This window comes from Sphaeramia orbicularis, chromosome 18 (genome assembly GCF_902148855.1).
Source record: "Sphaeramia orbicularis chromosome 18, fSphaOr1.1, whole genome shotgun sequence".
NCBI lineage: Eukaryota > Metazoa > Chordata > Actinopteri > Kurtiformes > Apogonidae > Sphaeramia > Sphaeramia orbicularis.
In genome coordinates this window covers 16,239,525-16,257,600 of record NC_043974.1, presented here as the reverse complement: position 1 = coordinate 16,257,600, position 18,076 = coordinate 16,239,525, and the positions used below count along the sequence as shown (strand labels likewise).

Below are 18,076 nucleotides of genomic sequence, written 5' to 3'. Positions count from 1 at the left end.
CTTTGTCCATTTCTCAGAGGTTTTTTTTTTTTAACTCATAAAGATCCAGTGCTACTTTTGTGTCAGTTCCCAATTGAAATTTCCTCTGTATTTAACCTTTCTTAAGTAATTTATCACCATTTGTTATATTATCATCTTCTGTATTTTACATTTTATCAGTGTAAATCAGGTATTTTCCTATATTTAATTCACTGACCATGTAGATGTTCATAAAAGCTCAGATTAAAGGTGATGGTTATATCAAAAACAGAGAAAACCGCAGAAAAAGTTACTTTTTCAGTTAAATATATCATTAACTGAACATCAAACAACAGCTGTTATTCATCCAGCTACATGGGTTTTACTGGTGAATCAATGTTGTAGAAGGTAATGGTGTTTTCACGTTCACTACAGAGCCTCTGAATGACCAAATGTGTCATATCAGATGACCATGAAAAATGGCAAACTCTATTTTACACCAATTATTTACATGTATTGATAGGATTAGTGGATCAACAGGTATTAAACAGTTTAGATCAGTAGATGGTTTTGGTCAGTGTTGGATGTTTGGGTCTTTATGGGTTAAATAGAGTTTATGTAGTCTAAGAAGGAAGATTTTCTGAACCCATAATCCTTTCACATACATGGCAGACTTTAACATGAAAGGTAATTTAACATCTTTATTATACATTTTCCTCCTCCTCCAGGGATTTGCCGTCACCTCCGCTTCTGTCTAGGAATCTGCAGTGGACAGAGGTACCTGCGACTGTGGGATCTGACCTCCAGGATGACCGACCAGACTCTGACCTACAACATCCACAAGACCCGGAGCGACGGCACAGAGGAGATCATCCCGATGGGGAAAAACCCCCGGTGGGCATGAGGACATGTGACACTGAGCCTGTTTACATTCATGCCAATACTCCGATCATTATCAGATTTCTAGAGTTATCAGATTATTTAAGTGATCATGTAAACAGGATAATCCAATAGGTTTTATCAGATAACAGCAGTAATCTGATTATGATTTGTCAGAGTAACACCTGGATTTCTCCCCAATACTGTTTTTTTAATCTGTCCTTTAAAAAAATGTGAATAACATGAACAAGCTGAAATTTATGCATTACTCACAACTCACAATTTATAGATCACAGTGGATTGCAAATACACATAGCATTTAGTAGCAGGCACAATATTGATAAAATAGCACTTACTTCTTTTAAGACATTTCAAGTTGATCATATTCATTCAGGTTATTTCCATTTTTTGTGAAGGAATAGTTTGTACATGTAAACATTTTCATGTAATGTTACTTTTTTCACACTGTCATCATTTATAGGTTATTGTGATGGTATTTTACTGGTCTGACCCACTTGTGATTGAATTGAACTGAATGTGGCCCCTGAACTAAAATGATTGTTAATATCTTCAGTGTATTTTTTGTATTTCACAAATTCATCCCACAGGCTGGATTGGACCCTTTGGTGGGCCAGTTTTGGCCCACGGGCTACTTATTGAACACCCACGCCCTACAGTGTGTTGTTGTATTATAGTGGACTTTGCCTCCCTCTGGTGGCAGGTACGCTGTGTGCTTTTCGGCCAGAGTCGGGTCAGTGTATGTGTGGAACCTGGCCCGACACCGTTTCCTCTGCCGACCGGTCCGAGTCCACCATGGCCTCTACAGCAGCACTGATGCAGTGTTCGCCCACGACCTCAAACTCTACATCTTTACAGACAGAAGCTCAATCAGCTGCACAGATGTCCCTTCACCTCGATTTCAGGTCAGAGGTTAAATGCTGGAATAATTTTTGGTCTGCATCTTTTTGCTGTGTACTGTGGTTCAGTTATAGTCTGTATTTAAATGTTTTGCATGTGTGTTTAGCAGCTTCAGTGTGAATTCATTCAAGTAGTTTAGCTTCGCTGTCATGCTTTTTCTCAAGCCTACAACCCATTTTACAGTTGGATTAGATTAGATTAGATTAGATTAGATTAGATTAGATTAGATTAGATTAGATTAGATTAGATTAGATAGAACTTTATTGATCCCTTGGGCAGAGCCTTCAGGAAATTGAATTTACAACAGCAGCAAAACACTGACTGTACAATATAAGAAATGTTAGAAGAAAATAATAATACAATATCTATTAAAAACAGTGGTGTAAAAACAGGCAGTTGCACATTGGAAAGTAATAGTAGAAACAAGTATCAGAGTAGTTATAATAAAGTTGTAGTTATAATAATGAATAACTATTATGTTATATTATAATATGAGATAGATAGATAGATAGATAGATAGATAGATAGATAGATAGATAGATAGATAGATAGATAGATAGATAGATAGATAGATAGATAGATAGATAGATAGATAGATATTAAAAAAATTATAATAAAAGTTATAATAAAGTGATAATAGTAATAGTACTCATAACAGCAATATATAAGTATGTAAGCATGTAATGTAAGTAAGCAAGTAATACTACTACTACTACTACTTCTACTACTAATAATAATAATAATAATTATAATAATAATAATAATAGTAATAATTTGTTATAATACATCATATTGTGTTTACACCAAATAGGTCAGAAATTAAATAAAGTTGAATTTATTGGGAATTAGAGTAATTAATCTCCATCCTGCCTTGTCATTTCACTCTCAGACTCTTCTGGTATATGATTTGCTTAAGCGGAGCTATGTCAGAAGACAGACGGGGATGTCAATCATTCCGTGTCCTCAGCATGAGTACCGTCTTCTGGAGGATGGACGGACCCTCCTGGGCCTGTCAGAGACCAGGTTAGATAAAATATGTCAAATAAATATGCATTTAGACACACATGGACAGAAGAATGATCTCTGTTACTCTGAACTCAATATTTAGATTAGTACCTTGATCAGTCCTGTTGGTTAAATAGGGTAAAAATTTTCAGATTTAACAGAACAAATGAAACCTGCTGTAAATGGCACTCTAGATGAATGTGCAGATACAGTCGTGGAAAAAATGATTAGACCACCCCTTGTTTTCTTCAATTTCTTGTTCATTTTAATACCTTGTATAACTAAAGGTACATTTTTTTGGACAAATATAATGATAACAACAAAAGTAGCTCATAAGAGTTTCATTTCAGAGCTGATATCTAGCCATTTTCCATGGTTTCTTGATAACCAAAATCACTTCAGTGTTTACATCAGTATCTATGGCATTGTACTGATAAAAACAGTGCTTTTAGGCATTCCATGTTTTCTTTTCTGTCTGTTTTAGTCACATGATACACACAGGAGTTAGTACTTGATTGCATAACCATTGTTTTTGATGACTTTTGATGGTCTAATAATTTTTTCCACGACTGTATTTCTATACTTTGATTAAAAAAAGCAGCAAAAAATGTATATGTATATCCTATTTTGATAAGCAAAGCCCTGTGTCTTTTGGTGCCATATTCTCATGTAGAGTCAATTTAAACAAGTGGTGCCAGGCACAACAAACCCCGCCCCTTGCACGTATTGTAGCTTATTTTGGCATCGATCCACTGTTTCATCCATATTCAATATTTGTTAAACATAGAAATTAAATATATGCCAAGTTTTAAGTAAATTGAAAAAAAATTGATGTTTTTATAGACATTTGAAATGTTGCCCATTATAAGTAAATGGGAAAAGAAAAGGATTTTAACATTTAACAAAAAATTTCAAAAACACGCTATCACTTAGGTATTTTGCAGAGTGATGTCTAAAATTAATCTGTATATCTCTGCAACGTTTTAAGTAAATTGGGTTAAAATTGACATTTTTATAGCGGTTTGAAATTTTGTCCATTATAAGTAAATGGAAAAAAACAATTTTAAAAATTCATAAAAAAACAAACAAACTGAACTTTCACCTACCTTTCCCAAAATGTAATGACATCTATTCTTGGTCACTGGCAATCTATAAACCAAGTTTGGTATTAATTGAACCGATAGTTTTGCTGCTAAAGTGTTAAACAAAGAAACAAACAAACTGAACCAAAAACAGTCCCCCTTGCCTCCCCCTTCAGGGGGCAGGGTAATTATTACCCAGAATAACATACTGTAGGTCTCAGATACAGTGGATTAACAATGTTGGTATATTTTATTGACCTTTATTCAAATGTAAAAATTGTTGACTGACTCTCAGATGAAATTCTTTTGAGTATAAATGGCATAAAATGCACAAACACAAAAGATGCAAGACAAGAATGAATTAAAACCATTATATAAATATACTTAAAGCTGCAGGAGCCAATATCATTGAGAAAAATTCCAGAAAGAACCTTGAAAATACCTTTCTGTCTGAAAATGCCTGTGATTAACTGAAAAATCTGTCAAACTGCAGATTTTCTACAGCCTGAAAACACACGAAAAGAGTAGATGCAGCAATCTTATGTCCTCTCAGAGCACTTGAATTACAATATGCTCCAGGGTAATTATGGATTTTTTTTACTCTGTGACACTAATAGACTATCAAGCACTGAAGTAGAAAATATAAGACACTGGATTAAAAATTCAGAAAAAAACCAAGTACAGGTCGAAGATGAATAGTTTTATACATGACTTAAATTACAAAATGATACCAGAGCGTGCATTTTTCTTGTTTTCCAGTTGTTTAGTTACAGACTTTGCAGATTTTATGAGGTTACTAAAAACACCAGGGACTTGTAGGTCAAGCCAGCTGTTGATCAAAGCTATCAAAAACCTTCAGAAGTCCATCTCAGGTGATTCCTGGTTGAACCGTTGGATGTTGTTTCAGGGATCATCTGGTCCTGTGGGATCTGGACTCTGGCTCCATCAAACATCAGATCCAGGCGTCTCGTCAGGCGGAGTCAGTTGAGAGCAGCAGCAGCATCACTGACCATGACCTTCTGCTTCAATACACACCAAGAAGAGAGACGAGTGAGCAGAATTCAATCTAATAAACAATTAATGTGAATACTAACTGGAATCTAACCTCTGCAAAGTAACTTGAGGTCACTTATTTTATCGCAATATGATATGCAATATGACATCAAGGTTTGGCTTTTTTCTTCATTATTTTGTCAATTTTCCGGGGTGACACTGTATACATTCACTGATGACTTGACAATTATGCTATTTAATTTGCTCAGGGGTGTCAAACCGGCCCACCAAAGGGTCCAGTCTGATCCATGGGATGAATTTGTGAAATGTAAAAATTACACTGAGGATATTAAAGGGGTCATATTTTGCTAATCCCACTTTTATTAGTCTTTGGTGCATTTATTTGTATATTTGGACCCTAATTGTTCAAAAAGTTCGAATTTGAACCCTCCAGGTGCTGCAAAGCTATTTTGGCAAAGATCGAGTGGATTTCTACAACCTGTTTTTATTCCTTCTTAACTTGTTATCTTTTTAACTAGTTACGTCACGACATCTGCACATATAAGGTCGAGACTTCTGACTAACATTTCTCCGAGTACAACATAATTGTTTGTCAGCAGCAGTGGTTGTAGTCCATACTGAAAATATGTCCAAACTCCGAGCCGATTACCTAAAATGTTCAGTTGTTGGTTGAACAGGACAGAGCAGCACAGCCAACAACCTGGAGGGGGCGGGGCATGAAGTGGCTCATGTGCATTTAAAGGACCAGCGCTCAAAACGACCTTTCTGGTGTCATTACTCAGAAATAGGGTTGAAGATGGACCTGTGGAGTTGAATTAATGAAGAATTCAGACCCAAGCATAGCATTTACAGCTCATGTAGACAACAGGGAAATGTTTGAAAATGCATAATTCCATTTAAAAAAGCAAAATACCACTCCTTTAACAATCAAGGATGTCCAAATCATTTAGTTCAGGGGTCACATACAGATCAATTTTAATCTCAAGTGGGTCAGACTAGTAAAATAATAGTAATAGTGCATTGGATTTCTATAGCACTTTTGTTTATTGATTCACTCTCACACACACTGGGGCAGCCAATCCCTTTTGACCACCACCAAACATTCATACGCACACTGGTGCGTAGTAGGTGGGGGAAGTGTCTTGCCCAAGGACACATGACTAGGACAAAGCAGGATTCGATCTGCCAACCCTTTGGTTATTGATTGACCTGCTCTATGTCCTGAGCCACAGCTGCCCCAACTATCATAATAACCTATAAATAATGACAACTCCAATTTTTTCTATTTTTTTTAGTGTAAAATAAGTAAAATTACATGAAAATGTTTATATTTACAAACTATTCTTTCACAAAAAATGTGAAGAACCTGAACAAATATGAACAATCTGAAATTTTCTATGATGTATAAGTCGTAATGCACATGCACTAGTGATAAACTGACGCATAACAATATTAAAATTGGACTGATTGTTCTTAAGAAATTTCAGGTTTTTTGAGGTTGTTCAAGTTATTCACATTTTTTAAAGGACACTTTGTAGATGTAAACATTTTTATAATAACCGAACAGGCCACCCAGCTCCTGGTGCAGACTATGGTTATCTCCCGTCTTGACTACTGCAATGCTCTTCTAACGGGCCTCCCAGCTTGTGTTGTCAAACCACTACAGATGGTCCAGAATGCAGCAGCGCGTCTGGTCTTCAATCAGCCTAAAAGGGCACATGTCACCCCCTTACTCATTGAGTTACACTGGCTACCCATAGCTGCCCGCATCAAATTCAAATCTTTAATCCTAGCCTACAAAATTCTCCGTGGGTCTGCTCCTGTCTACTTAGGTGCACTAATAAAAGCTTATGTCGCCCCACGACCACTCCGCTCGTCTGGGGAACGTAGTCTGGTGGTCCCCAGACCTTGTACAAGACAATCCAGGCTCTTTTCATGGGTCGTTCCACGTTGGTGGAACGCTCTACCAAGTGCTACAAGAACAGAGTCATCCCTGCCTATCTTCAAGAAGCTCCTGAAGACCCAGCTCTTCCGAGAGCACCTCCTGTCCTAGCACTTTCAAACATTCCATTTTAAATATTCTAATAAGGTTTTTCCCAGGACAACCACAGATTCTTTCACGATTATCTCTGGACCTGCTGCGGTGGTCCGGCCTCTTCCCTGCCCTCATCATCACCACTCACTTATCCTCAACCGCCTCCATGTGTCTCCCCCTACTCCCCCCTTCTCCCCCTCTCCCCCAGTCCCTATTTCTATCGCTCTCTCTTTTTCCCCTTCTCTACCCTCTCTCTTTAACCCCAACTGGTCAAGGCAGACGGCCATCCTCCAGGAGTCTGGGTCTGCTCGAGGTTTCTGCCTGTTAAAGGGAAGTTTTTCCTCGCCACTGTCACCAGTCACAAGTGTTTGCTCCTGGAGGATTCTGTTGGGTTTCTGTAGAATTGACTTAGAGTCTGGTTTTGACCAACTCGATATATAAAATGTCAAGAGATAACTTTCTTGTGATCTGGCGCTATATAAATAAAATTTGATTGATTGAGTGATTTAATTGGTTTCCCCTGTAAGTCGCTTTGGAAAAAAGCGTCTGCCAAATGCGTAAACATAAACACATAATGTAATGTTACTTATTTCACTGTTATTATTTTGCTGGTCTGATCCACTTCATAATGGGCTGTATGGGGTCCCTGAACTAAAATGATTTAGATGAAACATGCTTGACTTACAACTATTAGACATAAGAGTTGAGATACTGTATTAATAAACAACTGCATTAATAAACAGTTGAACAGACGTACTTAATAAAGAGGCCAGTGAGCATATAAAAGTCAGTCAGACTAAAAACAGTTTAGTCTCTTTTCTGTAAAGAAGACAGAGTCTGGATGTTATCCTCATTATTTACAAGTATCACTTTTGTCTGATACATCTGATGCCCATTCGGTCATTCAGTTTTTTTGTAGCGACTTGTTTTTAATTAAAGTTCTCTTACACAGTGATGCCATGGGATATTCGGACTGAGAGTAAATCTGCTATGAAGAGACGGCTGGAGAGAGAGGCACAAAGGGAGAAAGAGCAGAGAATGAAACTGGACAGAGAGAAATACAACGCTATAGACCAGTACCTGCTCAGTGGAGACGACCAGGTAACACAGCAGGTTAAGACCAGGTATAGCTGAACATAAAGAAGCACACCAAAACTGATGAAAGCAGAAAAGAAAAAAATACATGCATATAATTTAGTATATTATAAATTACTACGGGCAATGCTGTATGCTGTCTAGATACAGTATTAAGCACTTTTAGAAAGAGTAGGGCTTGCATGTAGTGTGTCACTAAGTGTGAGTTCATTTTATTTTTGCAGCAAATACATGTTTATAAAAGAAATGTACAGTTATGGGCAAAAGTTTTGGCAGTGAGACACTTGTGGTTTTCACAAGCTTTGGCAATTCAGTTCTTTTAGATTTTTTCCCTACTTGTTTCTGAGGTACATTGTTAAAAAAATTATAGGCATTCAAGAAGTGTCAGACTTTCATTGGCAAATACATCCCATTCATGCAAAGGGTCACTGCTAGGACAGTAGGTCTGCAGTATCTTAGTAGCACTGGATGCACTGGAGATTTGTAAGAAGCAAATGTTAGCATGCTTCAATGCTAAGCTAAGCCCTGAAAAATGGCTGAAAATATTCAGCTTTAGGATGTCTTAGTTGTTGTTGTTGTGAGCATGTTGTTATTAAATTAGTATTTATCTGAAGGTACCGAGGAATTGGCCATATTAAAAATATTAATGTTATTAATATTATCCCATGGCTTTGCTGAATACTTAAATAAAGGTTGATGAGAGCATTCTGTGATTTGTTATTTCAGATCAAGATCACCTTAATTTTAACAATTTTAAGTCAATAATGGTGGATGCCAAATGATTTATTCACTATTAATGTCATGTAATAAGCAGGATAATGTACAATTAACCAGTGATTATAGTGAAATAAACCCCTTCAGTCTGATCAAGACTTTCACCTGTCAGGGTTTATGTCTACATATATTGTCTCTTACTTTTGTTCTCAGTTCAGTTACACCAGATTTATATTACATTCATCATCTATAACTGCTATTTACACCCCTGCTGTTTCAGATGGTGGTGTGTTCCTACTTTGCACACCACCTCAATGTGTTCAGCATGGCATCCCAGGAGCATCTGCACATGCTGGAGGATCAGTCGTCTCTGCTGAACCTCCACACTGCAGCTCTGACCCACAGTGGGAGTCACCTGGTGTTGACCAGCTACAACCAAGACGAGCACACCCCCACGGTCACCCTGTGGGACCTACACAAAGGCACAGTGTGTACAATCACCTGTATGTATATGGTTTACCAAATCAAAGACCATTGCATACATGTTGTATATAGTTCTCCATTATTTGAAGTATGATCTAATTTCATTATTTGGCTTATCACTTCTATCACAAGAATCACTTAAACAGATACAGTTCTATTTTGGTATCAAAAGATGAACTTTGTCATATAAAACTGTAAAATCTTAACTTAGGTTTGTTTCATGAAAATCATCCCACTCAGTTAAATATATAAGTGATTTGTGTTTCATTTGCTATTTTTGTATAAATGCTCCTAGGTGGATAAGAAACTGAAGAATGAGCCTGGAGTTTGCTGTGTTTCTCTCTCAGACGATGCCAGCAGAGTTGTCTTTGGCGTCACAGGAAGCAACAAGTAAATGTTCTCTTTGTATCCTATTTTAGTTCTCCACAGTGATACTGTTCTCCACAGCAACCACTGCTCCATGTCCACGGCTGCTATAGGAGACAACACACAAAGAGCTTCTTACATTCATGTCCAGATTTGCTTCAGAGTACCATCTTCTAAAACATTACAGAACAGATAATACATGTTTTGTACGTGGAGAGGAGCAGGAAGAAGGAAAATCCTTACATTACATGTACATACATACTAATGGCCATTTCCCCTATAGGATTTTTTATTGTTTTTCAGAAAACTTAAAAACACAATAAAATTAACTAAACTAAAATGTTCAACCAAAAAACAGGATCAAAATAGGACTTGATAGGACTGATAGTTAAAGTAAAGCAACAAATGATGAGACACTTGGAATGGAAAGTTTTACTCTTGTATTAATCATGACCTACTTACTGATTATTATTATTGTCTACACTAGTGTTGTAGTCAAAACTGCACCATCCAAGACCAAGACATTTCTGAGATCAGAGGATTTCAAGACCAAGACAAGACCAAGGCAGGTCAAGACCGAGACAAGACCATGACCGTACATACAATGAAAAATTATTACAAGAGTGAACAAAGTAAGAATTCTCTATTTTAAGATTGATTTTACAGTAACAGTGACAAACAGTCTCTGGACTTTTTTTAAAACACCACACTGCAGGCCCCAGTAGGGCCTGGCAGCTCCTTGCATGGCAACAGCCGCCCACTGATGTATGAGTGTGTGCGTGAATTTGTGAATATGAGGCTTTGTAAAGTGCTTTGGGCACTATGAAGGTGTATAAAATGCGCTGTATAAGTGCAGTCCAATTACCATTTAACCAAACAGTAGCTGTTTCATTCACAGAATTACAGCATTAAAATGATGGTAACATCCCAAGCCTGAATAAAATGCAATGACAAACTAGAAGCACTCGGAGAGCGCAGACCTCCGCCAAGGCTGATCTGATTGGAAATGGGCCCCCCCGTGGGCCCCCCCACCCCCGATCACCACCAAAATTTAATCATTTCTTCCTTATCCCATTTCCAACAAACCCTGAAAATTTCATCAAAATCTGTCCATAACTTTTTGAGTTATGTTGCACACTAACAGACAGACAAACAGACAGACAAACAAACAAACAAACCCAGGCAAAAACATAACCTCCTTGGTAGAGGTAATCACTCAAACGTCTTCACCATCCAAAACAAACCCATGAATATAAATGCCTTATTTTTTGTCACAGTTTTTGGTTCCGTTTGGTTTTGCATGTCGTTTTACAGATGTATTCTTTGTGGTTTTGGAAATCAAACTTTATTACTAACAAGTTTGCAGACATAACTACTGCTGGACAGGTGAACACCTTCTCCTGGTCTTCCTTCTTTCTCACTGCATGCGTGAGGGTGGGGGTGGGGGTGGGGGGGAGTTTTGTCACTTGTGCGGTGTGTCTGTATGCAGCTGTTACTGGGGAAACCATGTGAAACAAATCAAGTAACCAATAACTGGTTGCTTTGAAATAGATCCCTTTCCACTCTAATCGGTGGCGTGAGCAAATAACTTAACAGCGGTGGTCTCGACCAGTCTCTTCTTAAAATCCCGAGTCCGCACAGTCCGAGACCAAGACAAGACCGAGTAAAAATGTACCTGAGACCGAGATGAGACAAAGACATTAAAAAAATGGCCTCGAGACCAACATCGATCTCAAGTACTACAACACTAGTCTACACTACTGAAAATGAACTACACTCAAGTAACCTGCTCACTGACCACTGAGTTCATCTGTCCCCCTCAAATATACATAGACACAGCCTTTGGCCTGGAAAGTGGGGGCACCGTCTCGCAGGTGTTTCTTCACCAAAACAAACTCACACTCACAGACAGTAGCAAAGAGCAAATTTAAGTTTGTCATTTTCCTCTTTTCGGGGAGTCATACTCCATTGTTGGACTCTGTCAGACTGTTTACTTCTGCTGTAGAATCAACCCAAGATAAAGACAGTTCTGTCTGGAAATCAGTTTATTTCTTCCCTTCACTGGAGCAACATGAAATTTCCATCACTCACTTCAATTAATTGCCAGAATAAAAAGAAAAAGATGCCCAATTTGCTTAATGTAGGACATACAAACAGACATTAGAATAGAATAGAATAGAATAGAATAGAATAGAATAGAATAGAATAGAATAGAATAGAAACCAGTAATGTAATAATGGCTAATAACATAATACCTGCTAATAACTTACGAATTGTGGCCATTTCAGATGTAATAAAGCCAATAATGTGATAGTAGTGTTATTATGTTATTGGCCTACCATTAAAAAATGTGGAAAAAAGAGTACTGCAGCCAATAATATAGTAATACATAAATAGGACTGCATTTTTATGTTTTTGGTTTTTTTTGCAGTTTTTGTGCAGTTTGCTCATCAAAAATAGGTGTAGTGGATTGCATAGTCATCATGTTCATCTCACTACCAAGTACACTCCACAGTTAAGTGAATTATGAACTATATGAAATGAATTAGCCTTTGTAATGTTCCTCCATACATGAAATTATGAACGTACATATCCAAGCAAATAAACAATATTCTGAATAAAGATTTTGTGCAACAAATAATTCTCAGATTCGCTCTTATAACAAACTTATAACTATAACTATAATTAATATAAAGTTGAAATGTTATTACATTATTTGCGTGACCATTTTATTACTTTATTGGCAAGTTATTACGTTACTGGCTTTATTAGAATTGAAAATGGCAAACATTATTACATTATTGGCCATTCTTACGCTATTGCTTGCTACAGTTGTTATTGTAAGATGTTTAAAGGATCATATAAAAACAACTTAAATAAGATAAGATAAAATTCTGACATGAGCGCACATTTTTACAGTTGCATGATTCTTGTATTGCTCCTGACATTGTGTTTAACTGTTATTTAACTGTATGAACATGTGGAAATATTCAGGTAGTAGTTCACAGTTCTTTACACAATTCGTTCGTTCATTCATTCCTTCCAATTACACATAATATAGGTAGCTGTCTTTAGTCTTGAAACCACCAGTATTCGCAGAAACACTCTTTAAACTGCTGAGAGCCTCTTCACATTAAATAATGAGTGTTTGTTCTGACAGACTGAATGTGTGGGAGCCGTTCAGTGGAAACATTAAGAGCATCAGCGGCTATGGGAACCTGTGCATCGAAGCCTCCAGTAAACTGTACACGACAGAGGGTGGAACCAGAGCTGTTCTTCTTTCAGGTAGGACCCCGAACTGTAAAACTGTAAAACACAAAGCTCCTATAAATACTTCACGGGATCTGTCAACACTTCGAGGTGTGTGTTAGTCTTCACACTCTGGTGCTAAAAAACAACTGTTTCTGTCACGAAAAGGTGGCGTTTGACGGCCGCTTGTGTTTTCACACATCATATAATCAGTGCAGACCAGTTAAAGATGGAGACGCTTAAAGGAGACTAATACTCACAGCTATATTTACTGAAACTATGAATAAGAGGTTATATATTGTTATAACATTAAAGGGGTAGTAGTCAGTAATAACCTCTCTGTGTAGTAATGTGATGTAGTGTGCACTTAACCCATGAAGACCCAAACATCCACTGGCAACAAAAAGCATCTACTGATCTAAAATATTTAATAACCATTGATCCACTAATCTTATCAATACATGTAAATAACTGATGTAAAATGCAGTTTGTCATCCATCATTTGAATGTTCAGAGGCTCCGTAGAGAATGTGGAAACACCATCATCTTCTACAACATTGATAAACCAATAAAACCCATGGAGTTTGATAAATAACAGTGGATGGAGACACTTGGTTCATGTTCAGTTAATGATATATTTGGTGAAAATGCCACTTTTTCTTCAGTTTTCTGTTTTGATATAATAATCTTTGAATTTACTTTGTGTTTTCATGAACACCTACATCAGTGTTTTTCAACCTTGGGGTCGCCTGGAATTCAAATGGGGTTGCTTGAAATTTCTAGTAATTGATAAAAAAAAAAAAAATACTAATAAAAAATATATTGTGAGTTGACAATCCCAATCCATAAAGACATGACAAACTCTGAAGCTGAAACTGAAGCACTGTGGTACTGTTTATCTTTCAAATGTTCATTGTGGTCGGTTTCAGATGCTGCAGCTCTTTCATAATCCATAGTTTGAGTTATTGTTTGTTCAGTATTAATTGTCAGCCTTGTAAATCCAAGCTGAACTGACTGTACATATCCTGACCAAGGAAAATAAAATTCTCTCTTCGTGCAGTAATCTACACCTGGCTTTTCTGCCTCCATCCATAATAATATATATTATATTGACTAAATGTCATCTAAAATTAACGTTTTGTGCAACATAGTATAGCAAACTATTACATGATCAAAACAAATTAATTTGAGAAAAAAAAGGCTCTGTTTTGAATGTCTGGGGTCGCCAGAAATTTGTGATTTTAAAATGGGGTCATGAGCCAAAAAAGATTGGGAACCACTGTACTAATCCTATCAATACATGTAAATAATTGGTGTAAAATGCTGTTTGTCGTCTTTCATTTGGAGGTGAATGTGGAAACACCGTCATCTTCTACAACATTCACCAACAAAACCCATGGAGTTGGATCAATGACAGTGGATGGAGACACTTGATTTATGTTCAGTTAATGATAGGTGTGCTGAAAATGCCACTTTTTCTTCAGTTTTCTCTGTTTTGATATAATAATCTTTGAATTTATTTTGTGTTTTCATGAACATCTACATGATCAGCTCATTAAATATAGGGGAAATATTTGTGATTTACAATGAAAAATGCAAAATACAGAAGATAATATTACAATAAATGGTGATAAATCACTTATAAGAGATTAATTAGAGAGAAAAAAAATCATTTGGGAGCCACCAGAAAAGTAGCACTGGGTCTTTATGGGTTAAAACAGCACATGTCCATATAGCTCACACTATGTTCGTTATGATCCAAACTGCTCACTTGATGTAAGGACTAGATAAAAAATAGCAAATAAAGCATGTCATTATATTATACTGCTCAGTATTTAATTTTTTTATGGCCAGAATTTATCAGTTGTGGAGGAAGCATTCAGAACCTGTACTTGGTACTGTAAAAATAGAAATACTACACACAAGCAAAAGTACTACAATCAAAACCTTACCTAAGAAAAGGTATTATCAGCAAATTGTAGATAAAGAGGACTGATTATGCTCACTTACAGGTTCAGAATTTTGTTTCAGGCATTGACTAGAATAGATTTACAGGCTGCAATGCTAAAAAAAAAAAAAACCATTACTTTTGTTACACTGTTCGCCTCTTTTCAGCCTCCACTTGAAATAAATTGGTTAGTGTTCCTCTGAGAACCCTTTTCTACCTAAAAGGTTCCAAGTAGAACCCACACAGGGGTTTTTTACCTTTTACCTTGAACTCTTTTGGTGGAAAATAGTTCTAATTTTACTGGAATTCTTTAAATAAAAAAGGGTTCACCAGAGTTGCATCAACATTAAAAAACTACTGATACATGAATAAAAAATGTATAAAAAAAAACAAAACAACTGATACAGTTTCAAATAAATGGCTTCACTTCTAAAATAATAAAAAAGACTTTTCTTTTCACTCCATATTTTTCCAAGACTTATTAATTTAATTTCCTCGAAAGTTTTAAGAGTATGAATATTCATCATAAAAATGTAAATGCATATTACCAATTTTTTTTTATCGTTTGTATGAATTGCCTGCCATTTCCCTGTTATATTAGTTGAAATAATAATCTAAAAATAACCCCAGTGCTATTATGTCATAGTTACTTCAAGGTTTTCTTTCTTTGTGAGATACCTGTTGAGCCTGTTTTTCATTGAGTTCAAGTCATTTGCAGGTTAAAGCTTGTAGTGGACTTGTTTATTCCATAAAAGACAATGGTGTTCTGTGTCCAAAAAAAATTGTGAGTAGAGTTTTAAGATTTTGCAAAGTCCAATGAAGCCTCAAACATCAGATTTAGATGCATTTTACTGCTATAGACATTTGAAGTTGAGCTCATTTGAACCACTTTAATGTCCAATCTACAGCGAAACATCCTATTTTTTAAGATCATCATATTTTTGTCACATATCGCTAAAAAGTCAGCTTTTCATGAGCTCAGAAAAACAGGCCTGGATTTTCCAGTTTTCAAATAGTTCATGTATCTTAAAAAAAAAAAAGAGGTACATATAATCTTAAATTTATTATGAACAATCCAAATAGACAGATTAGGACATTCAGAGGGCAGGTAGTTGATGAAAACTTGTAAAATGAAAAGTGAGTCATCATTATAATTGTTTGTAAATGTTCTACTTCTAAATTTCTGAAATATTTGTCATGCTCTGCCCATAAATAATCATTTAAAAGCACAACTAGCTTGATAATCTTTGTAGTAACTTCAACAACTCCCACTCCAGAGGAAAAATCTGGCTTTAAACTTAAAATATTGATTTGACATTTATTATAATTATTGCAGTGTTTGGGTTATTCTTGGGTGGCACATGATGATGAAGCGCATTTGTGTCATGTCAGGAGAGAAAATATTCTGGTGGAATATGTGCATGAGTCACTGCATGGCATTAAAATAACCAAATGCCATTTTCAGGTTGTATTTGCGGGTTTGGAGGTTGTTTCACTTTCATGTATCAAGGAAGAAATCCAGCGAGTCAGACTGGAGTAAAAGTACATTTGCCACTGAGATACAGATATAGATAAAAATTAAAGCAGAAGTAAAAAATGTGAAACCTATTTAAGTGTAATACTAAGTAGAGTTATACAATTACATTCCATCACTCAAGTCTTGTACAGCAGGGGTGTCAAACATACGGCTTGTTGGCCAAAACCGCTCCGCCAAAGGGTCCAATCCTGTTTTGTAAATGTAAAAATTGTAATACTTTAATATTGGAAATGGACCCCAGGAAGAATAGTCTCTACTTTGGTACAGACTAATGGGAATCCTTAAAGAAAGAAAGAAATCCAACCCATGTGGTAAATTTGTTAACTGCAAAAAATACACTGCATATACTAACAATTAAGGATGTTAAAATCATTTTAGTTCAGGGGTCCCATATGATCTCAAGTATAATACTAACTATAAATGATGACAACTCTAAAACTGTCTTTGTTTTAGTGCACAGGTTTCAAACATGCAGCCCGGGGGCCAAATCCAGCCCATCAAAGGGTCCAGTCCGGCCCCTGGGATGAATTTGTGAAATGCAAAAATTACACTAAGATATGAACAATCCCTTTAGTTTAGGTTCCACATTCAGACCAATTGAATCTCAAGTGGTCCAGACCATTAAAATACTATCATAATAACATATAAATAATGACAACTCCAAATTTTTGTCTTTGTAAATGTAATATTTTCATGTATTTACACTAAAACAAAGTATAATTTCGTAAAAACTGTGAATAACCTGAACAAATTCATACCTGTAATGTCTTAAGAGAAGTAAGTACAATTTTAACAATATTCTACCTGTTATTAAATGTATTTGTAGATCCACTGTGATGTGTAAGTTATAATGTACATGTGTAAATGATAAACTGAGACAGAATATTTTCAGAATTACACTTATTTTTTTAGTTTGTTCATGTTATTCACATCTTTTGAAAGGATACTTTGTAGATGTAAACCTTTTCATAATATAAATTTACTTTTTTCGCTGTAAAACAGGGAAAAGTTTGGAGTTGACATTATTTATATATTATTATGTTATTATTTTACTGGTCCGGCCCACTTCAGATCAAATTTGGCTTAATGTGGCTGAACTAAAATGAGTTAACACACCCCTGATCTAGACGGTGACATCTGACCATGAGGTATGTTAAGATGTCATTCACATTGTCCATATATGATTAAAAACGACACACTTACCTGCATGACTGTATGAAACTATAAATATTACTACATTGTGGAAACTGTATTCCTCTGTACTTGCTAAAATCCCACACAGCAGAATCAGGTCATTTCCATTCTGCCGTTGTCCTACAGGACAGTTGAGCCTGTGGGATGTGGAGGGATGCAGGTTCCTGTCTGTGCTGTCATTGGACGCTCATGTGCGCTGTTGGAGGCCGTTCCGTGGCGGCGAGGTATCGGTCCTGCTCGGCCTCAGCCACAGCCCCGCCCTCATCAACGTCCGGCCTACATCCAGGACGACCAGCACGAGGAAACGAGTGTCTGGGGAAGGGGACCTGTTTGGAGAGTCCAGCAGCAGCGAGGAAGAGGACGAGGACACGTAGGACTCAGATGTGATGAAGACTGATGACGAAACATTTGATCACTTCTGCAAACCAAATGGCACAGTTCAAATAAGATGAAACTACTTTAGATAAAAGACATGTCAGGTAGCACTGCCTCCAAAACATTAGCAAAAGCCCCCAAACCCATTCAGTTTTCAGCCACATTGGAACTTTATAAAAAAAAAAAAAAAAAACAGGCTTTCAGTACCGCTGGCAGTGAGTGGA

General features: G+C 36.5%; 1 protein-coding gene across 1 annotated transcript in view; it reads left to right on the top strand.

Moving 5' to 3' along the window:
• LOC115438877 (uncharacterized) overlaps positions 1 to 18,076 on the top strand; it is a 21,603-nt gene extending 3,527 nt beyond the window's left edge. Inside the window, exons 4-12 of the mRNA XM_030162749.1 lie at positions 687 to 852; positions 1,559 to 1,760; positions 2,645 to 2,778; positions 4,750 to 4,892; positions 7,844 to 7,992; positions 8,981 to 9,187; positions 9,479 to 9,573; positions 12,710 to 12,834; positions 17,604 to 18,076. Of these exons, the coding sequence (XP_030018609.1) occupies positions 687 to 852; positions 1,559 to 1,760; positions 2,645 to 2,778; positions 4,750 to 4,892; positions 7,844 to 7,992; positions 8,981 to 9,187; positions 9,479 to 9,573; positions 12,710 to 12,834; positions 17,604 to 17,851 (1,469 nt within the window). The 3' untranslated portion in view covers positions 17,852 to 18,076. The remainder of the gene's footprint in view (positions 1 to 686; positions 853 to 1,558; positions 1,761 to 2,644; positions 2,779 to 4,749; positions 4,893 to 7,843; positions 7,993 to 8,980; positions 9,188 to 9,478; positions 9,574 to 12,709; positions 12,835 to 17,603) is intronic.